General features: G+C 44.7%; 2 protein-coding genes, 3 non-coding genes and 3 pseudogenes across 5 annotated transcripts; all 8 read right to left on the minus strand.

Annotated features, from left to right (window-relative positions):
• Positions 1–3540: 3540 nt before the first annotated feature.
• On the minus strand, positions 3541–6559 carry LOC139983685 (uncharacterized). The gene is made up of 2 exons (XM_071997416.1): positions 6220–6559; positions 3541–5741 (listed from the first exon to the last, which is right to left on the minus strand). The coding sequence occupies exon 2, from the start codon at positions 5499–5501 to the stop codon at positions 4101–4103; it is 1401 nt and encodes a 466-aa protein (XP_071853517.1). The 5' UTR covers positions 5502–5741; positions 6220–6559; the 3' UTR covers positions 3541–4100.
• Positions 5979–6171, minus strand: LOC139983951 (U2 spliceosomal RNA). Its single transcript, XR_011798873.1, has one exon. It is a non-coding gene; the product is annotated as a U2 spliceosomal RNA (small nuclear RNA).
• Positions 6560–6623: 64 nt separating the features above from the next.
• LOC139983853 (U2 spliceosomal RNA) lies at positions 6624–6814 on the minus strand. Its single transcript, XR_011798852.1, has one exon. It is a non-coding gene; the product is annotated as a U2 spliceosomal RNA (small nuclear RNA).
• A 5441-nt stretch (positions 6815–12255) lies between these two features.
• LOC139983857 (U2 spliceosomal RNA) lies at positions 12256–12431 on the minus strand (annotated as a pseudogene).
• Positions 12432–13156: 725 nt separating this feature from the next.
• On the minus strand, positions 13157–13359 carry LOC139983863 (U2 spliceosomal RNA; annotated as a pseudogene).
• Positions 13360–16964: 3605 nt separating this feature from the next.
• On the minus strand, positions 16965–18738 carry LOC139982516 (uncharacterized). The gene has a single exon (XM_071995408.1). The coding sequence runs from the start codon at positions 18455–18457 to the stop codon at positions 16967–16969; it is 1491 nt and encodes a 496-aa protein (XP_071851509.1). The 5' UTR covers positions 18458–18738; the 3' UTR covers positions 16965–16966.
• On the minus strand, positions 18476–18663 carry LOC139983890 (U2 spliceosomal RNA). The gene has a single exon (XR_011798860.1). It is a non-coding gene; the product is annotated as a U2 spliceosomal RNA (small nuclear RNA).
• Positions 18739–19115: 377 nt separating the features above from the next.
• On the minus strand, positions 19116–19318 carry LOC139983864 (U2 spliceosomal RNA; annotated as a pseudogene).
• Between the last annotated feature and the right edge of the window lie 3873 nt (positions 19319–23191).

Here is a 23191-nt window from a genome sequence, read left to right on the forward strand (position 1 = left end):
GAAAAACACCCACAACATCATCCCCCTGTACCACCCTACCCCCAGAGTCCCTAACCTCTTTAATGACCTTTCCCTCCGCACAACTACGCTCCTTTATGACAAAAAAATCCCCGAACTTTCCCCTTCCTCTAAAACCTTCTCTCTCGAACGAACAAAAGCACCCCTTCTCTCCTCCGCAAGGAGCCGGGATACAGACTCTTTATCCCCGAAGAGACATCGAGACTGTACACCACGTAAAACACTGCGCTTCTCCCTTGCTTGGCGGACGCCGTGAAAAATACATAAAGATTTAATTCTTTCTTTAACTACCTCCCACCACGCTGCTAAAGAATCAAACCCCGGAATAAGCGTGCGCCACAACCTGTAATGAGATTTAAAATCATCGATAAACAAGACATCAGTTAAAATAGATACGTTAAATTTCCAATATCCTTTGCCCCGCACACTAACAATAGGGATTTCAACTTCCACTTTTAAGACCTCGTGGTCAGAAAACGGAAAGCTCATAACAGAGCTGTGTCGTGTACCAAACTCAATAGGAACATATATACGATCAATTCGAGAACTTAAACCTTTTCCGGAATGCAGCCACGTGTGGCCACACCCGGAATGCCGCTCACGCAGCCAACAATCCGATAAATTAAATACACTTGTAAAGGATTTAATCTCCTCCCTCCCAACAAAACAAGAAGTATTTGCAGAGTCGCCGGAGCGATCCTGTTCAGACATAATACAATTAAAATCTCCCCCGATAATAAAAGGAATGTTTCCCCTCGTGTAAAAGGACATACTTTTAAGAAAAGAAACTCGCTCGCCGGGAGTACACAGTGCATATACATTACAAAAACGAACTGAATAAGAATCATGAAAAGTACAAAGCACAGTAATACAACGCCCTAAATTATCGCGTTTAACTTGTGAATACGTACAACGTAACTTAGATGAAAAGGCAATAGCAACACCGTACGAGTGCGTTGAAGCTGCCGCGGAATAGAAAACGGGCCCATTCCACAGACTTTTAAAATATGTAAAATCATTGGAACACAAATACGTTTCTTGTAAAAAAACAATATCAAACTTAAACAACTTAAGCCAATCAATTAAATCTCGACACTTGTTGTTGTCACGTGCGCCATGCACGTTAACCGTGCCGAGTGAAATGAAAAAATTCTCCATTGAACATGAAAATAGGTGAAAATCAAACATCCTTCAAGAAATAGTTGTCAAAAAAGGCTAGGTCGTGTTGACACACGAACCCGGGGTGCTTCGATGCCACATGCATCCTCCACTCCGCTGGGTTGTTACATGTACACTCACAGCCCTTCACAGGGCACTCCACCCTGCCAACACTGTAATCAGGGTGCGAACTCGCGGCATGTACAAGGAAAGCTCCGAAGGATGAAAAATTCTCCTTGCATTTCGGAACAAGGCACGAGAACCAGTCCTTCTTTTCACAAATGATCTGCGACAGCTTAACACAGGTGCGCGCCCTCTCCACTAGGGGCGTGTGACGCGATCGCGAACGCGATCGTCGTGACGGCTGGGCTCCTTCAAACTGCCGCTTACGTCGGCGTACCGTCATCCACAGATCGCTTTCGTCGTCTCCTGGGACCGAGTCCGGCTCAGACTCTCCATCTGCCCAGCTGCCCTTGGCTGCCCCTTTTACCTCTTCCGGGACGTCAAAGATGCTATCCGTAGCCGTATCGGCACTACCGTCTGAGCCTAGATCAGACATCGACTGTGCCGTCTCGACCACCTCATCAGCCGGGCCCGGGGGACTCGCACCCGTAGTCGGCGTCTCCATCACAACATCTTCTCCTGAAACGTCCCCTGCCTCCTCAACTTCGACAGGGTCAACCTCTGGCTCCTGTTGCCTCACTTTGCTGGCAAAAGAGACACCGCACGAACGGAAACCGTGACCGGCTTGGCCACAGGTCTCACAGACGGTAGTCTCCTTGCATGTTGCTGCCACGTGCCCCAGTTGACCACAGTTGTAACATCTGACTTGGTTGCAGTCAGATGCCAGGTGCCCGACGTCTCCACATTTCAAACAGGTCTTCTGCTGTCCTGAGTATCTCACCCAGCAGTTTCTCCCGACGATGCGGATGGAGGACGGGATATTCTTCTCCACCTTCATCCTATACTGGCGGGTGCCGTTGTAAAGGTTTGGGAAGTCACGGTGACAGAGGCGTCTGCCACTTTCAACTTTTCCAAACCGTCCAAGAACCGACCGGACCACGCTATCATCCAACTCCACCGGAACGTACAGAACCGTTACAATCTAGGAGGTGGTCACGGAGTCCGGCATCTCAATCAGTTTTGGGAGGAAGTTCCGTTTGACCTCATCGGATTTGAAAGTGACATCAAATCCTCTTCCTGGTAACGATTGGACGGCTACGAGATGCTCAGCAACGGACACTCCTATAGCTTTCAGACACTCAAACACATCTTTAATCGATTTTGCCGTAGCAAAACGAACATGAGCACTTTTGCTCCTTAGAAGTGGCTCCATCACAAGATCTTAGTATCTAGAAAGAACAGATACTTTCTTTCAAGTTTATTCAAACTTAATAACAATACAACATATATCAAATTACATCGTATAAAACTTTACAGTATATTTACAAAATGTTAAATTAGTGAAAAACAATAAGCCAACGTAAAACTACTTCATACAAGTATCATAACATAATTCATCATTAACAACACGAACAAATGTAATTCCATTTGTCATCATCATCATCCGAAATGAAACGGGATTCAAAGACATGAATACAACGAGCTTTCCAAATATAAAACCTACATACGCAAAAAACAAACCAAATCCTATCATACACCTCCTTTGGAATACTGGGCGCCGGAGCGCCGAACAAAAAGAAACTTTCACTAAAGAAAACATTTCCCGCTAATTTGGTAAAGACCCTGCTCACCCACAGGAGAATTCCATAAACTCTCCGACAAACTCAATAGGAACATATATACGATCAATTGGAGAACTTAAACCTTTTCCGGAATGCAGCCACGTGTGGCCACACCCGGAATGCCGCTCACGCAGCCAACAATCCGATAAATTAGATACACTTGTAAAGGAATTAATTTCCTCCCTCCCAACAAAACAAGAAGTATTTGCAGAGTCGCCGGAGCGATCCTGCTCAGACATAATACAATTAAAATCATACAATTATATGGGGTAGACCCTCCAGTTTCTTCGGTAGCTGTGTTGCACCGCATCATTTTTGTTTGCTCTATTGTAAAAAAACATGTTTGGCGGAATAGATGTAATTTGGTTTTTAGGGGGATTTTTGCCAGTTGGCAGGCAGTCCTGGAGGCGGTGAAGTCTGACATGCGCCTTCAGATTGAAGGCGATTTTCGCCGTTTATCTGGGGCTGCCTTTTTTGGACGCTGGTGTGCTGGGGAGGGGTTTTTCGTTTCGCTGCGTGCGGGTCGTCCTTCTGTACGTTTTTGAATGTTTGAGTGGGGGGGGGGGGGGGGTTGGGCGTTTTGTCTCTGCAGGTCGGCGGGCGTATGTTTTTTTGGCTCGCTAGACCTTAGTTTCGTTTGTCAGAATGGGATGGTTCGGTAGTGCCGTTTGGCCGTGACGTTTTGTATCCCGCATGGCGGGTCACGTAAAAAGCACAATTAAAATCTCCCCCGATAATGAAAGGAACATTTCCCCTAGTGAATAAAGAAAGACTCTTTAGAAAAGTAACACGTTCGCCTGGAGTACACGGCGCATACAAATTACAAAAACGAATTGAATAAGAATCATGAAAAGTACAAAGCACAGTAATACAACGCCCTAAATTATCGTGTTTAACTTGTGAATACGTACAACGTAACTTAGATGAAAATGCAATAGCAACACCGCACGAGTGCGTTGAAGCTGCCGGGGAATAGAAAACGGGCCCATTCCACATACTTTTAAAATACGTAAAATCATTGGAACACAAATATGTTTCTTGTAGAAAAACAATATCAAACTTAAACAACTTAAGCCAATCAATTAAATCTCGACACTTGGTGCTGTCACGTGCGCCATGCACGTTAACCGTGCCGAGTGAAATGAACAAATTCTCCATTGAGCAAGTGAAAAACACAAATTACACATCCAAAAGAAAATACGTGTCGAACCAATGGACATCGTGCTGCGTAACAAAATCAGGGTGTTTCGTCGCTAGGTGGTTCGCCCACTCGCTTGGACTGTTGCACCCGGTAGCACACATTCTTAAGGGGCACTGAAATCTCTGCGGTTTATCACCAGGGTGACGATCTTTCAAATGGCAAAGCGCGTCACGAAAAGAACGAAACTTCATACTACATCCATTGGAGGGACATTCATACCACGGCTTTTCTTCGGTAATTACATTCGAGGCACGAACAATATCCCTCGCTCTTTGTACCGCCGGTGTAAACCTTGGTAAGGAGCGAGACCTTCTCGGTGGCGAAGATGGCGGTCTTTTCAGGCCGCGGCGAACCTCGATGAAGGGAGACATATCTTCATCCGAACCCTTTTTAACATGTTTTGTGGCAGGCGTATGGTGCACATCAACCTGAACGTCCATCAAATCTGGTTCTTGTGCTGGTGTATCCGGTTGGGAATCAGCCCAGCACTGTCCGGAGACCAAATCTTGGAGCACAGATTCCCCTTCCATACCAGACAGGGTAAAGTCGGTCGGGGTCTCTGGGATCACCTCAGTAGAGTCGTCTGATGTGGTGACGTCATCGATTGCGTCGGACGAAACAAGGGAGGTCTTCTCTTGGGTAACAGACTGACAACCCTTTTCAACACCGCACTCCTGAATTTGCTGTTCCTCTGCAACTTCAGCTCCTCCTCTAATCCAAGCCGTAGAGCACTTCAACTTGTTGGAAAAGGACACAGGACAATTTCTGAAGCTGTGGCCTGGTTTTCCACAGGTGGTACACTTCTGGTCAGCAGTGCAATTTCTGACAACATGTCCAAACTGGAGGCATTTGTAACATTTCGTGACGTCGCACTCCTTCGCTTCATGTCCGCACTTTCCGCACTTGAGGCATGTACGAGGTTGACCAGCATACCTCACCCAGCAATCACGACCCCCAAGATTAAGTGAGGACGGGATGTCTGTTGTCAACTCCATCTTATACTGACGTACACCGTTGTACAAACTCGGGTAGTCTCTGTGGGTGAGAAAGCGGCCACAGATCACCTTGCCAAACTTGCCGAGAACAAATCTAACCGCATTGTCATTCAGTTCATGTGGTACATGGAGCACAGATACTACTTTCACTGTATCAGCATATGATGTAGCAGTGACATTCGTCGATGAACTAATTGTTGGCCAGAAGCGTCGTTTAACATCTTCACTCAAAAACGTTACATCCACTTTTCCACCAGGAAGGGCCTGGACAGCAGTCAAATGGTCAGCAGGATTGATACTCAGGGACTTCAGATACTCAAAAACATTTGCTCCAGAACTAAGTTGAAGTTGGATACTGCAATCTCTTCTCGTATGGCGTGCCATGATCTTAGCCAAAAGGCCGAGAAGCGATAACGATAACTAATGACAATTCCCAGCGTTAGGCTGTCTTACAACTTACCTTCGTTCTGAAACTGACAGATATGGGAAGCCGATGACTGCTCTGATGTCTAAATATCACATCACCTCATATGTACCCTCGTTACGCCATTCTATATAACTTGAAGGTGTCTACAAACTTCGTTGTCCGCATTATCACTGTTCCGCCCGGGTCCAGTGTTAGGCCTGAAAAATGGAAAAGGTCTATCTTAACCGCATGTTTTGACTGTGCCGAGAAATCGTTGGCCGGGAAACACTATGTGACGTCACAGAAAGAGAATTTTTCCTGTGACGTCACCGGAAAGTATTTCCGATGGGTTGTATGAATGGAAATTCCAATTCGCTTAATCCGCGAGGGAAGATCAACAGGTAGGTAAGGTATCTCTTTTAACTTTTATTTTTTATTATTGATGATATCCCCGAAGGGAGTGGGCCGAATCCCGGAGGTAGTGCAAAACCGGGCCAACCCGTGACCAGGACGGAGCAAGCTCCTATTCCATAGTCCATGTGCAAAAATCAGTTTAATATACAAGCGACTCGATGAGTCGCGTTTCAGATATTAAGCTGAAAAGAACAGATACTACACATGATCTTAGCCAAAAGGCCGAGAAGCGATAACGATAACTAATGACAATTCCCAGCGTTAGGCTGTCTTACAACTTACCTTCGTTCTGAAACTGACAGATATGGGAAGCCGATGACTGCTCTGATGTCTAAATATCACATCACCTCATATGTACCCTCGTTACGCCATTCTATATAACTTGAAGGTGTCTACAAACTTCGTTGTCCGCATTATCACTGTTCCGCCCGGGTCCAGTGTTAGGCCTGAAAAATGGAAAAGGTCTATCTTAACCGCATGTTTTGACTGTGCCGAGAAATCGTTGGCCGGGAAACACTATGTGACGTCACAGAAAGAGAATTTTTCCTGTGACGTCACCGGAAAGTATTTCCGATGGGTTGTATGAATGGAAATTCCAATTCGCTTAATCCGCGAGGGAAGATCAACAGGTAGGTAAGGTATCTCTTTTAACTTTTTTTATTTTTTATTATTGATGATATCCCCGAAGGGAGTGGGCCGAATCCCGGAGGTAGTGCAAAACCGGGCCAACCCGTGACCAGGACGGAGCAAGCTCCTATTCCATAGTCCATGTGCAAAAATCAGTTTAATATACAAGCGACTCGATGAGTCGCGTTTCAGATATTAAGCTGAAAAGAACAGATACTTTCTTTCAAGTTTATTCAAACTTAATAACAATACAACATATATCAAATTACATCGTATAAAACTTTACAGTATATTTACAAAATGTTAAATTAGTGAAAAACAATAAGCCAACGTAAACCTACTTCATACAAGTATCATAACATAATTCATCATTAACAATACGAACAAATGTACTTCCATTTGTCCATAACTTTTTAAACTTATCTCCCGAAAAACGCTTGAAATCAGCTCTAATACGAAACTTTAGTTCGTTTTTAATTAAACAAATGACATCATCATCCGAAATGAAACGGGATTCAAAGACGTGAATACAACGAGCTTTCCAAATATAAAACCTACATACGCAAAAAACAAACCAAATCCTATAATACACCTCCTTTGGAATACTGGGCGCCGGAGCGCCGAACAAAAAGAAACTTTGACTAAAGAAAACATTTCCCGCTAATTTGGTAAAGACCCTGCTCACCCACAGGAGAATTCCATAAACTCTCCGACAATTCCAGAAAACGTGTGATAAGGACTCACTCTTACCACACCCTGCAAAAGAACAAACACCGCTCCCTATACCCCACATTTTAAGTCTTTCCCTTGTATACAAAATTCTATGTGAAAACCGCCATTGAAAGGCAACATACTTATGCTCTAAGGCCGGATGAAAGACCGCCTTCCAAATGTCACCCCATGGCAACAAAGGAAAATTCCTTGTAACAGTAGGTAGCGTATTATCTCCTTCGATGAGAAGGGACACAATGTACTTTGTGGAGAAACGATCAAATACAAAATTACTAACTTTCTTAAATAAATATTCAATTAAATCACAAACAAAGGACAACGATGGGGTACATTGGTCGCTGTTAGGCCGGGAATTCGACCACAGCTCCGGCTGAAACTTACGTAACCGCTTACTGATGAAAAAACGAATGAAATATGCAGAACTTAACAAAGGATCATCAGACAGAATACTCAGGACAGGCCTGACCAACATAGCATTTAGTTTCAACTTAAAATTATCCAAACCCAAACCCCCTTCCCTCTTGTCGAGCATAACAACCTTTCTCGAAACTAGCTCCGTTTTCCCGGACCAAAGGAACGAAAAGGAGGCCCTCACAACCCTCCTGACCACCACCTCGGGAACAGGGAAAACTGCAGCTAAAAAGTAAAACAATGGATATACTACGACATTAATGAGTAGGACTTTACCCAACAGTGTCAAATTTCTACCCTTCCACATATTAAATAATAACTCCATTTTCTCAAACTTTTTACTCCAATTACTATAAATAGAGTTAGGAGTACCAAAAACAATTCCAGTGATTTTAATGGACGTCTCACTCCAGTTAATATTAGCTGGAAGCTTCCGCCCAACAAAACCACCTAACTTTAACCCACACGTCTTAGATAAATTAATACACGCACCTGTGGCTCTACGAAACAAATCAATAGTATTAAAAAACCCTTTCACATCTCCATGGCAACTAGCGACGCACGTGGCGTCGTCAGCATACTGTAGAAATTTAACAGTCTTGCCGCTGCTACCAGGGAGTGAGAGGCCCCTAATTCCTCTAAACGAAGAAATGTAGCGAGCAAGAGGCTCGATAAACAAAACATACAAAGACGGTGACAAGGGACACCCTTGTCTAACCCCTCTCTTAATAAAAACATCACCGGATAAACGACCGTTGACCAGTATACGGCTACAAATATTATTATACAAAATACTGATCCACTTACAAAAATTTTCACCAAAATTCGTTTTACGCAAAACTTTTAACAAAAACGACCAGTCGACCTTGTCGAAAGCTTTGTGCTGATCTAATGAAATCAGTGCACAGGAATTTCCTTTCAAATTAACATAATCAATAACATCACGAATAACAAACAAATTCTGATGAATAGAACGACCGGGAACGGAACACGTTTGAAAATCATTTACAACGGAAGACATAACAGTAGAAATTCTTTTCTGCAAAACTTTAGAAATAATTTTGTAATCAACAGTCAGGAGGCTGATAGGCCTCCTGTTGGCGGGGTCGAGGGGGTCACCCTTCTTTGGCAGGAGGGTGACGACCGCCGTCCGTTGCGACTCACTTAAAAACCCTGTACTAAAAATCTCGTTATACATAACTAATAAATCAGGCCCTAGAATATCAAAAAAAGATTTATAAAATTCACAGGGCAGGCCGTCGATACCTGGCGATTTGTTATTCGCCATACTGTCGATAGCACATTTAATCTCTAACAAAGACAACGGCTGATCAAGACCAGCCCGTTCTATGTCAGACACCTTTGTGCCAACACAATCTAAAAAAATTCCTTGAGCCTCGCTCTCGTTATTGTTAACGACAGAATACAAATTACTGTAAAAATCATGAAAAACATTTATAATACCATCACCGTGCACGATTGTACCCCCCGAATCCCTAATCCCCCTAATAACTTTTCCCTCGGCACGATTTCTTTCTTTTCTATAAAAATAACTTGTAGGGTTTTCCCCTTCCTCTAAAACTTTTTCCCTCGAACGAACAAAGGCCCCCTTTTTCTCCTCTGATAACAGCCGGGATACAGTCTCTTCATCCCCGGAGAGACACCGCGACTGTAACTCCCCCAGCTGCCGCCGCTTCTCCCGGGCCCGACGCACCCCATGACAAATAAAAAGACCTTTAATTCTTCCCTTAACAACCTCCCACCATTCAACAATAGTATCAAAACCAGGCATTAAGGTACGCCACAAATTATAATACGTTTTAAATGCATTAACAAACACATGGTCATCAAGAATGGAAGTATTACACTTCCAATAACCTTTACTGTATAGCGCATTTCCAATGGGAATAGCAACTTCTACATTTAACACGTCGTGATCAGAAAAGGGAAAATTGAAAACAGCTGGCTTTCTAGAACAAAAATGATTTGGAAGATAAAGACGATCGATTCTAGAACTTAAACCTTTTCCGGAATGCTTCCATGTGTGGCCGCCCGAACTAAAACCACGAAGCCAACAATCGGATAAATTACAAGACTGTAAAAAGGACTTAATTTCTTCCCGCCCTACAAAACAAGAAGTGTTTAAAGAATGACCCGATCGATCCTCTTTAGACATGATACAATTAAAATCTCCCCCAACAACCAAAGGAACACGTCCTCGCGTGTAGAAAAACAGATTCTTAAGAAAGGAAACCCGCTCTTTTGGAGAGCAAGGCGCGTACACATTACAAAAACGAATAGAATAAGAATCTGAAAAGGTACAAATTACTGAAATACAACGTCCTACATTGTCGCTGTTAACTTGCGAAAACTTACAACGTAATTTGGAAGAAAAGGCAATTGCAACCCCACAGGAATGAGAAGAAACCGCCGGAGAATAGAAAACCGGCCCGTCCCAAACAGTTTTGAAATACGTAAAATCATCAGTACATAAATATGTTTCTTGTAGAAAAATAACATCAAATTTAAACAATTGCATCCAATTTAAGACATTTCCACACTTTGCAAGATCACGAATACCATGAACATTAATAGTTGCTAAGGAAATATAGATATTAGCCATTAGAAAAGTGATGAAAAAATACATTACAAATCTTTAAGAAAATACTGATTGAAATACGAAACATCATGCATACATACAAAATGTGGGTGTTGTGAAGACAAATGCATAGCCCACTCGAACGGATTGGTACAATGTTTATTGCACGACTTCAATGGGCACTCGAATCGCGTAGGGCTGATCCCGGGGTGGCGTTCCTTTAGATGACAGAGAAAGTCGCGGTACGATCTAAAACTCGTCTTGCACTTCCCTTGAGCACACGAAAACCACGGCTTTTCCTCCGTCACGACATTCGCGGCGCGGACAACGTCTTTCGCTTTCTGTACTGCGGGCGAAACTCGGTACAGGGAACGGGACCTCCTGGGTGGCGTAGAGGGCGGTCGCTTCAGTCCCCGTCTGACCTCGGTGAAATCGTCACCCACATCGCTCTCCATACCTCGCTCATCTGACGCACCGGTTCCTGGTGGGACGTGTATGGTGGCCTGGACCTCCAAAACCGTGGGCTCTTGGGCGGGGGTGTCTGGTATGGCGTCGGCCCAAGACTGACCGATAGTCATAGCCTCATCCAGCTCCACCTCTCTTTCCGGGCTAAACAGTGAACTGCTGCTGGTCGGTGTGTCATCGACCATGGTGACGTCATCACCAGACTTGGTGACGTCAACAGCGCTGACATCCTCGGACGGGACGGGCTCCCCGTCACCAGACTTGGTGGCGACACTGACTTCTGGTGGGGTGGGCTCCTCCTCACTAGGTGGTAAAACCTCGGCTGCACCGCCCACCCAAGCTGTCGAAAGCTTCAGCTTGTTTGCAAAGGAGACCGGACAGGCTGTGTAGGCGTGCCCGGCATTACCACATGTGGTACAAATCTGCTTCTCGCTGCATGCACGAGACACGTGGCCAACCTGGAGGCATCTAAAACAACGGATGACGTCACAATTCCTGGCATCGTGGCCTGCAGCTCCACACTTCAGACATGTGCGGGGCTGTCCTCCATACCGCACCCAGCAGTTACGGCCACCCAGACTCAGAGAGGACGGAATGTCGGTTGCCATCTCCATCCTGTACTGCCTCACGCCGTTGTACAGCTCCGGGTACTCTTTGTGGGTGAGATACCGGCCGGAAAAGACTGCCGTATCTCCCCAGGACGTAGCGGACGGCGTTGTCGTTCAACTCGTGGGGCACGTGCAAGACAGTCACGATCTTGACAGCATCAGTGTATGCTGTCGCCGTGACGTCACTGGCCTCTCGGAAAACTGGCCAGAACTTCCGCTTCATCTCCACCGACTTGAATGTTACATCGAACTTGCCACCAGGCAGGGACTGGACGGCAGTTAAATGTTCTGCCGGACTGACTAAATATCTTTTCAAAACTTCGAAAACATTTCCTCCATCAACTTTCAAGAGGATACTACAATCTCTCCTCGGATTATGCTCCATAACGCTGCATAAAACTTAGCCAAAAGGCCGAGAAGCGATAACGATAACTAATGACAATTCCCAGCGTTAGGCTGTCTTACAACTTACCTTCGTTCTGAAACTGACAGATATGGGAAGCCGATGACTGCTCTGATGTCTAAATATCACATCACCTCATATGTACCCTCGTTACGCCATTCTATATAACTTGAAGGTGTCTACAAACTTCGTTGTCCGCATTATCACTGTTCCGCCCGGGTCCAGTGTTAGGCCTGAAAAATGGAAAAGGTCTATCTTAACCGCATGTTTTGACTGTGCCGAGAAATCGTTGGCCGGGAAACACTATGTGACGTCACAGAAAGAGAATTTTTCCTGTGACGTCACCGGAAAGTATTTCCGATGGGTTGTATGAATGGAAATTCCAATTCGCTTAATCCGCGAGGGAAGATCAACAGGTAGGTAAGGTATCTCTTTTAACTTTTTTTATTTTTTATTATTGATGATATCCCCGAAGGGAGTGGGCCGAATCCCGGAGGTAGTGCAAAACCGGGCCAACCCGTGACCAGGACGGAGCAAGCTCCTATTCCATAGTCCATGTGCAAAAATCAGTTTAATATACAAGCGACTCGATGAGTCGCGTTTCAGATATTAAGCTGAAAAGAACAGATACTTTTTAAGAAAAAGTCACCCAGGAAAGAACCTGGGCACGAAAACCTAACTACCAAACGACTGATCCGCTCTCAGCCCCAGTCCCCTTGCATCGGGACTGTGACTGTGTGATCATCGTCAGGTGTGTATCACCATTCCCTAGGGGAACAGATACTTTTTAAGAAAAAGTCACCCAGGAAAGAACCTGGGCACGAAAACCAAACTACCAAACGACTGATCCGCTCTCAGCCCCAGTCCCCTTGCATCGGGACTGATACTACACATGATCTTAGCCAAAAGGCCGAGAAGCGATAACGATAACTAATGACAATTCCCAGCGTTAGGCTGTCTTACAACTTACCTTCGTTCTGAAACTGACAGATATGGGAAGCCGATGACTGCTCTGATGTCTAAATATCACATCACCTCATATGTACCCTCGTTACGCCATTCTATATAACTTGAAGGTGTCTACAAACTGCGTTGTCCGCATTATCACTGTTCCGCCCGGGTCCAGTGTTAGGCCTGAAAAATGGAAAAGGTCTATCTTAACCGCATGTTTTGACTGTGCCGAGAAATCGTTGGCCGGGAAACACTATGTGACGTCACAGAAAGAGAATTTTTCCTGTGACGTCACCGGAAAGTATTTCCGATGGGTTGTATGAATGGAAATTCCAATTCGCTTAATCCGCGAGGGAAGATCAACAGGTAGGTAAGGTATCTCTTTTAACTTTTTTTATTTTTTATTATTGATGATATCCCCGAAGGGAGTGGGCCGAATCCCGGAGGTAGTGCAAAACCGGGCCAACCCGTGACCAGGACGGAGCAAGCTCCTATTCCATAGTCCATGTGCAAAAATCAGTTTAATATACAAGCGACTCGATGAGTCGCGTTTCAGATATTAAGCTGAAAAGAACAGATACTTTTCTTTCAAGTTTATTCAATGTCAATACAATTTACAAAGGTATATTTATCACAAAATCATTTACGTATAACGCAAAGTCATTATAGAGTATTTATGTTAAAATTAAACGTCCGTCATGTAACAACAAGTGACAAGTGATACTGAATACAGAATATAACATATGATATATTGTATACCCCCACACTGACAATCCCAGAGGACTTAACTCAGACTACGGTAATGAAACTACTGGCTGGTTATTTACGACGCTCACGAAGGAACTGCCCTTGACCCAGACCTTGTTAAACTTCACCTCGGGGAGACGTATAAAATCTGCCCTCACTCTTTCGTTTACGTCGCTTTTGATCATGTTGATGACGTCATCATCACTCAACCTACGATTTTCAAAGGTCAACAAACATCTACTCCTCCACATAAAATACTTTGTAACGGTAAATATGAACCAAGCCCTGTCGAAGGCTGCTGTGTCTCCGCTGGGGCTCGGTGTACCGTACAGAAATATTTCCTTCCTGAGCGTCGCATTGTTACCGAAAAGCAGCTGGAATGACCTAAAGGTCCAATGTAAAATACCGATTGTGCTAGAACATTCCCAGAAAACATGATCTATTGTTTCTTTCTTTCTACAATTAGTGTGCGGACAGAGCCCGTTTCCTATCCCCCACAGCTGTAACTTAGCCCGGGTAAAGAGAACCTTATGTACAAGCCGCCATGCAAACACAGTTAATTTGTTCTCTAATACGGGGTTGAATGCCCTCTTCCAAATATCTTTCCACGGTCTGTCGGGATCATGGTTTTCTACGGACGGCCTAACTACTTCGTGGCGAAGGTGACGCACGATATCTTTCAGCTGTTTAACTTCATCCACAAAAGCACGGTTTCTGTGAAAGATTGCCTTAATGTGGTGACAAGCCGTGTTTAAAGTAACAGTCCCTGAATCTGAGTTGGGTTTCGAATTAGACCAGAGGATGGGAAAACAAGCCCGGAGAGGCTTAGCTATGAGGTACCTGACGAACATTAGGTGGGGCAAAGAGAAATCCCCTGACAATACGGGCAGAATAGGCTTTACTAGTAGGGCAGAAGCCTTCTCCCCTACACGGTCCAACCCTAACCCTCCCTCCGTTTTACTGAGGGTAACAACTTTTCTCGACACCAATTCTGTTTTACCGGACCACAAGAATGTGAATGCAGCCCCTTGTATTTTACGGATTAATTGGTCCGACATGGGAAAAACTGGGGCGACAAAGAAAAACAAGGGATAAATTACCACGTTTAAAACTAAGACTTTACCGATAAGAGACAATTGCCTGCTCTTCCACGCGTTTAAACAATTCTTTGCCGTTTCTAGTTTCTGTGACCAGTTGCTAGTCACTGCATTGACTGTGCCGAACACTACACCTGTTATTTTAATCTCCGTGTCCTTCCAGTCTATGTTGCCTGGTAGTTTCCTCCCTACAAAACCCCCCAGCTTTAAACCGGCTGTTTTGTTCATGTTAATGGTCGCACCGGTAGCTTTGTGAAAAAGTTCAAAAGCGTGAAAGAACTGACGAATGTCACTTCCGTTGGTTCCGATACACGTGGTATCGTCCGCGTACTGTAACAATTTAACAACTTTCCCACCCGCCCCGGGAATGGTGAATCCCCGAATATTCTTAGAAAGGTTGATGAACCTGGCTAGCGGCTCAATGAATAACACATACAGCGAGGGTGACAAGGGACACCCTTGTCTTACACCCCTCTTGATCCTTACGTCATCGGAAAGATGACCGTTAATTAAAATACGGCTAGTAATGCCGTTGTACAAAATACGAATCCACTTCCGGAAGTTTTCTCCCAGCTTAAACTTCAACAATATTCTGTGAAGGAAGTCCCAATTAACTTTATCAAAGGCTTTCTCTTGATCTATGGAGATAAGCGCACAGGGAGTCTGACTGTCTTTCACGTAGTCGATGATGTCACGACAAAGCAATAAATTATGATGAATAGACCGGCCCGGCACAGAACATGTTTGGCTCTCACTCGCTAATAGCGGCATACAACGTGTCAATCTGTTTTGAATAATCTTTGACAAGATCTTATAATCAACACTCAGGAGACTTATTGGTCTACGGTTGGCCGGGTCGTGGGGGTCACCTTTCTTCGGCAGAAGAACGATAATAGCCGTTTTCTGTGTCAGAGAGAGAGAGCCTTTACTGAAAATTTCGTGGAATACCGAGAGTAGATCTGTGCCGAGGAGGTCAAAGAACTGTGCGTAAAACTCGCACGGCAAACCATCAATCCCAGGTGTCTTATTGAATGCCATTAACGATAATGCTTGTTTAAGTTCAGAGAGTTCAATCGGTCTCTCCAGTGCGTCGATTGAATCATCGTCTAACACAGAACCAATACAATCTAATAGTTGATCTTGCACGCCGGTAGCGGCGTCAAATTCTACGTTGTAAAGTGATGAATAAAACTCGTGATAGGCTTTGATAATTTCTTTCTGATCACGGGTCACGTGACCCTGTGTAGTACGGACAGAGCAAATCGACTTGCCTTCAGCGCGATGCCTTTCTTCTTTGAAGAAGAAAGACGAGGGGCTTTCCCCGGCTTCTAAATGTTTCACCCTAGAACGGATGAGAGCGCCCTGATGTTCGTTCTTTAAAAGAGATTCTAACTCAGTTTTGTCGGCGTTAATACAACTATTCTGCAGGGTTGAAATTCGGTCGCGCCTTTCGTTAGCCAGGCGAACCCCGTGCTTGATGATAAGTCGCTTTGCTCTGTCTTTGAAATCCTCCCACCAATCAATAATAGAATCATACCCCGGTTTAAGGGTAGACCAAAGATGAAAATATTGAACGAAATCAGATTTGAATTCAGAATCGTTCAGAACAGAAACATTACATTTCCATACACCTTTACCCTTACGTTGGGCATTAACAATATCAAAACGAATAGAGACCAAGTTATGGTCGGACAAAGAAAATGACACATTCGAAACATTTTTAATTGAAATAATATTACGGGGGTAATAAATTCGGTCAATGCGGGAACTCTGTTCCTTCCCCGGGTGGCCCCAAGTGTGCCCAGGGGACTGAGGGTAAATATCTCGCCAGGCATCGCCAAGATTCCGAGAAGCGGTAAAAGCTTTCAATTCCTGCCAACCCACGTGGCAGGAGGAATTTGTAGATACACCCGATCTATCGACATTCTTCTCAATGGAGTTAAAGTCACCAGCGAGTAGTACTGATTGATTACCACGTGTCATATTATACAAATTATTGAAAAATGAGACTCGCTTCCTGGGGCTGTTCGGTGCATAAATATTACAAAACCTGACGCACGTGGAGTCGGGGAAACTGACCAGGGCTGAAATGTATCGCCCTTCTAAATCCTTACGGATCTGATCTATCTTACCTTTGAAGGAGGTGGAGAAGGCTATGCCGACTCCACCGGACTGCGGGGAGGGGGAAGGGGAAAAAACAAAGTTCCCGTTCCACTCTTTGTTAAAATGAAAACAATCTTCCTCATTACGAAAATGAGTTTCTTGGAGAAACACGATATCATAGTTAAACAATTTTAAATATTGAGCCACTTGACGGCATTTCACTTTGTCACGCAGACCGTTGACATTTAATGTGCAAAGAATAAACATTGAGATAATAAAAGGGGCATTAACAGGTTTCATCAATAAAATAAAGGTCGAAAAACTCTGTGTTGTGACTCAGGACATAATTGGGGTGCCTGTTGGCTAAGTGGTTAGCCCATTCCTGATGATCATTGCACCGTACAGTGCAACCACGTACGGGGCAATCAATACGTTCAAGGGAAGTAACCTGGTGGTCTCTTACTTGGTGAATATTATGCAAATCCGAAGAATTAAATTCTTCGGAGCACCCGTCCCTCCCACACGTGATCCAGTTCCCGGTCTCGGTGAAGATTTTTGACCTGAGAACAATCTCCCGTGCCGAGTCTACTACCCCTTCCCGCTTAGCGGGTCTACTCTGAGAGCGCGACCGTTGTGAAGATCGGCCTCTTTTCAGACTATTACGGTCCCGCTGCCTTCCCGCCCCCTCCCCATCTACTTCCCCCATTCCCGTAAACATACCCTCGGATGGGTCAGAATCTAATCGCTGACCCATTTCTCCAACGCTCTCGCTCCAGTCTCCTTGACTCCATTCCATCTGTGTTTCTTCTGGATTCACAGTTTCGCCTTCGGCCTTGCTCGCGGATCTGGCGTTGCCCGCCCTCTCCTGCCCCACCCCTTCGTCCGACTGCTCGGACAACACTTCGTCTGCCTCAGTACTCGTCTGTGGTACGTCTCCTTTCCCTTCGCTTAAATCATCCTTATCCGCTGTCTCAGGGAGTTTGGGGGCGTCGACCTCGGCCCCTTCCCCCTTTTCACTCCCCGTGCCTTCCTCTGCAGTCGTAGGTGGTACGTCTTCCCCTTCTTTCTCGTCGTTACCCTGGACCCTGGCTCCTCCGCTGACCCACTCCGATGTGGGGTTGATCAGTCGGTTCGCGAAAGAGACGGGGCACTTCCGGTAGCCGTGACCCTCTTTGCCGCACGTCGTGCACACCACCTTCTCCACACACTGGCTCGCTACGTGCCCCAGCTTGAAGCACTTAAAACACTTCACTTGATTGCAAGCGGCTGCCAAGTGGCCTGTCCCGTCACATTTCAGGCAGGTGATCGGCTGACCCCTATACCTGACCCAACACTGCCTGCCCGCTAGTTTGAGAGAAGACGGCACGTCTTTCTCAAGGACAACTTTGTATTGACGTATTCCGTTGAAGACGCCAGACTGATCCTTATAAGTTAAGAATGTTCCGCCAACAACTTTGCCGTACCTCCCTAGCACAAAACGAACAACGTTGTCGTCCAGTTCATACGGTACGTGAAGAACGGTAATAATTTTCACGTTCTCCACGTAATTGTTTGTCACTACTTCAGGTTCCTCACTTAAGATTTTCACATATTTATTTTTAATGTCTGCCGATTTAAAGGAGACATCATACAAACGCCCAGGCAGAGACTGAACTGCCACTAAATCTTTGGTCTCAATTCCATTTTTCTTTAAAAGTTGAAAAACATCACTAACTGTGACATCCTTCTGAAACTTCAGGGATAAAGTCAAAACTCGTTGAAGCGAGTTTCTTTCCATGTTAAAGTACCCGAGCCCGAAGGCTGGGTATTTCCGAATTACTCAAAAACCAAAACAAAATTATAGTCACCACGGATTCCGCAGGCACAGCCCACGCGCTCACTGAAACGTAGTACAAATCACGAGAGAGCTGTAAAACACGTCCGCTCACACCGAGAAAAGAACAGATACTACACATGATCTTAGCCAAAAGGCCGAGAAGCGATAACGATAACTAATGACAATTCCCAGCGTTAGGCTGTCTTACAACTTACCTTCGTTCTGAAACTGACAGATATGGGAAGCCGATGACTGCTCTGATGTCTAAATATCACATCACCTCATATGTACCCTCGTTACGCCATTCTATATAACTTGAAGGTGTCTACAAACTTCGTTGTCCGCATTATCACTGTTCCGCCCGGGTCCAGTGTTAGGCCTGAAAAATGGAAAAGGTCTATCTTAACCGCATGTTTTGACTGTGCCGAGAAATCGTTGGCCGGGAAACACTATGTGACGTCACAGAAAGAGAATTTTTCCTGTGACGTCACCGGAAAGTATTTCCGATGGGTTGTATGAATGGAAATTCCAATTCGCTTAATCCGCGAGGGAAGATCAACTGGTAGGTAAGGTATCTCTTTTAACTTTTTTTATTTTTTATTATTGATGATATCCCCGAAGGGAGTGGGCCGAATCCCGGAGGTAGTGCAAAACCGGGCCAACCCGTGACCAGGACGGAGCAAGCTCCTATTCCATAGTCCATGTGCAAAAATCAGTTTAATATACAAGCGACTCGATGAGTCGCGTTTCAGATATTAAGCTGAAAAGAACAGATACTTTTCTTTCAAGTTTATTCAATGTCAATGCAATTTACAAAGGTATATTTATCACAAAATCATTTACGTATAACGCAAAGTCATTATAGAGTATTTATGTTAAAATTAAACGTCCGTCATGTAACAACAAGTGACAAGTGATACTGAATACAGAATATAACATATGATATATTGTATACCCCCACACTGACAATCCCAGAGGACTTAACTCAGACTACGGTAATGAAACTACTGGCTGGTTATTTACGACGCTCACGAAGGAACTGCCCTTGACCCAGACCTTGTTAAACTTCACCTCGGGGAGACGTATAAAATCTGCCCTCACTCTTTCGTTTACGTCGCTTTTGATCATGTTGATGACGTCATCATCACTCAACCTACGATTTTCAAAGGTCAACAAACATCTACTCCTCCACATAAAATACTTTGTAACGGTAAATATGAACCAAGCCCTGTCGAAGGCTGCTGTGTCTCCGCTGGGGCTCGGTGTACCGTACAGAAATATTTCCTTCCTGAGCGTCGCATTGTTACCGAAAAGCAGCTGGAATGACCTAAAGGTCCAATGTAAAATACCGATTGTGCTAGAACATTCCCAGAAAACATGATCTATTGTTTCTTTCTTTCTACAATTAGTGTGCGGACAGAGCCCGTTTCCTATCCCCCACAGCTGTAACTTAGCCCGGGTAAAGAGAACCTTATGTACAAGCCGCCATGCAAACACAGTTAATTTGTTCTCTAATACGGGGTTGAATGCCCTCTTCCAAATATCTTTCCACGGTCTGTCGGGATCATGGTTTTCTACGGACGGCCTAACTACTTCGTGGCGAAGGTGACGCACGATATCTTTCAGCTGTTTAACTTCATCCACAAAAGCACGGTTTCTGTGAAAGATTGCCTTAATGTGGTGACAAGCCGTGTTTAAAGTAACAGTCCCTGAATCTGAGTTGGGTTTCGAATTAGACCAGAGGATGGGAAAACAAGCCCGGAGAGGCTTAGCTATGAGGTACCTGACGAACATTAGGTGGGGCAAAGAGAAATCCCCTGACAATACGGGCAGAATAGGCTTTACTAGTAGGGCAGAAGCCTTCTCCCCTACACGGTCCAACCCTAACCCTCCCTCCGTTTTACTGAGGGTAACAACTTTTCTCGACACCAATTCTGTTTTACCGGACCACAAGAATGTGAATGCAGCCCCTTGTATTTTACGGATTAATTGGTCCGACATGGGAAAAACTGGGGCGACAAAGAAAAACAAGGGATAAATTACCACGTTTAAAACTAAGACTTTACCGATAAGAGACAATTGCCTGCTCTTCCACGCGTTTAAACAATTCTTTGCCGTTTCTAGTTTCTGTGACCAGTTGCTAGTCACTGCATTGACTGTGCCGAACACTACACCTGTTATTTTAATCTCCGTGTCCTTCCAGTCTATGTTGCCTGGTAGTTTCCTCCCTACAAAACCCCCCAGCTTTAAACCGGCTGTTTTGTTCATGTTAATGGTCGCACCGGTAGCTTTGTGAAAAAGTTCAAAAGCGTGAAAGAACTGACGAATGTCACTTCCGTTGGTTCCGATACACGTGGTATCGTCCGCGTACTGTAACAATTTAACAACTTTCCCACCCGCCCCGGGAATGGTGAATCCCCGAATATTCTTAGAAAGGTTGATGAACCTGGCTAGCGGCTCAATGAATAACACATACAGCGAGGGTGACAAGGGACACCCTTGTCTTACACCCCTCTTGATCCTTACGTCATCGGAAAGATGACCGTTAATTAAAATACGGCTAGTAATGCCGTTGTACAAAATACGAATCCACTTCCGGAAGTTTTCTCCCAGCTTAAACTTCAACAATATTCTGTGAAGGAAGTCCCAATTAACTTTATCAAAGGCTTTCTCTTGATCTATGGAGATAAGCGCACAGGGAGTCTGACTGTCTTTCACGTAGTCGATGATGTCACGACAAAGCAATAAATTATGATGAATAGACCGGCCCGGCACAGAACATGTTTGGCTCTCACTCGCTAATAGCGGCATACAACGTGTCAATCTGTTTTGAATAATCTTTGACAAGATCTTATAATCAACACTCAGGAGACTTATTGGTCTACGGTTGGCCGGGTCGTGGGGGTCACCTTTCTTCGGCAGAAGAACGATAATAGCCGTTTTCTGTGTCAGAGAGAGAGAGCCTTTACTGAAAATTTCGTGGAATACCGAGAGTAGATCTGTGCCGAGGAGGTCAAAGAACTGTGCGTAAAACTCGCACGGCAAACCATCAATCCCAGGTGTCTTATTGAATGCCATTAACGATAATGCTTGTTTAAGTTCAGAGAGTTCAATCGGTCTCTCCAGTGCGTCGATTGAATCATCGTCTAACACAGAACCAATACAATCTAATAGTTGATCTTGCACGCCGGTAGCGGCGTCAAATTCTACGTTGTAAAGTGATGAATAAAACTCGTGATAGGCTTTGATAATTTCTTTCTGATCACGGGTCACGTGACCCTGTGTAGTACGGACAGAGCAAATCGACTTGCCTTCAGCGCGATGCCTTTCTTCTTTGAAGAAGAAAGACGAGGGGCTTTCCCCGGCTTCTAAATGTTTCACCCTAGAACGGATGAGAGCGCCCTGATGTTCGTTCTTTAAAAGAGATTCTAACTCAGTTTTGTCGGCGTTAATACAACTATTCTGCAGGGTTGAAATTCGGTCGCGCCTTTCGTTAGCCAGGCGAACCCCGTGCTTGATGATAAGTCGCTTTGCTCTGTCTTTGAAATCCTCCCACCAATCAATAATAGAATCATACCCCGGTTTAAGGGTAGACCAAAGATGAAAATATTGAACGAAATCAGATTTGAATTCAGAATCGTTCAGAACAGAAACATTACATTTCCATACACCTTTACCCTTACGTTGGGCATTAACAATATCAAAACGAATAGAGACCAAGTTATGGTCGGACAAAGAAAATGACACATTCGAAACATTTTTAATTGAAATAATATTACGGGGGTAATAAATTCGGTCAATGCGGGAACTCTGTTCCTTCCCCGGGTGGCCCCAAGTGTGCCCAGGGGACTGAGGGTAAATATCTCGCCAGGCATCGCCAAGATTCCGAGAAGCGGTAAAAGCTTTCAATTCCTGCCAACCCACGTGGCAGGAGGAATTTGTAGATACACCCGATCTATCGACATTCTTCTCAATGGAGTTAAAGTCACCAGCGAGTAGTACTGATTGATTACCACGTGTCATATTATACAAATTATTGAAAAATGAGACTCGCTTCCTGGGGCTGTTCGGTGCATAAATATTACAAAACCTGACGCACGTGGAGTCGGGGAAACTGACCAGGGCTGAAATGTATCGCCCTTCTAAATCCTTACGGATCTGATCTATCTTACCTTTGAAGGAGGTGGAGAAGGCTATGCCGACTCCACCGGACTGCGGGGAGGGGGAAGGGGAAAAAACAAAGTTCCCGTTCCACTCTTTGTTAAAATGAAAACAATCTTCCTCATTACGAAAATGAGTTTCTTGGAGAAACACGATATCATAGTTAAACAATTTTAAATATTGAGCCACTTGACGGCATTTCACTTTGTCACGCAGACCGTTGACATTTAATGTGCAAAGAATAAACATTGAGATAATAAAAGGGGCATTAACAGGTTTCATCAATAAAAAAGGTCGAAAAACTCTGTGTTGTGACTCAGGACATAATTGGGGTGCCTGTTGGCTAAGTGGTTAGCCCATTCCTGATGATCATTGCACCGTACAGTGCAACCACGTACGGGGCAATCAATACGTTCAAGGGAAGTAACCTGGTGGTCTCTTACTTGGTGAATATTATGCAAATCCGAAGAATTAAATTCTTCGGAGCACCCGTCCCTCCCACACGTGATCCAGTTCCCGGTCTCGGTGAAGATT

The sequence above is a fragment of the Apostichopus japonicus genome, chromosome 16, assembly GCF_037975245.1.
Source record: "Apostichopus japonicus isolate 1M-3 chromosome 16, ASM3797524v1, whole genome shotgun sequence".
NCBI classification, from domain to species: domain Eukaryota; kingdom Metazoa; phylum Echinodermata; class Holothuroidea; order Aspidochirotida; family Stichopodidae; genus Apostichopus; species Apostichopus japonicus.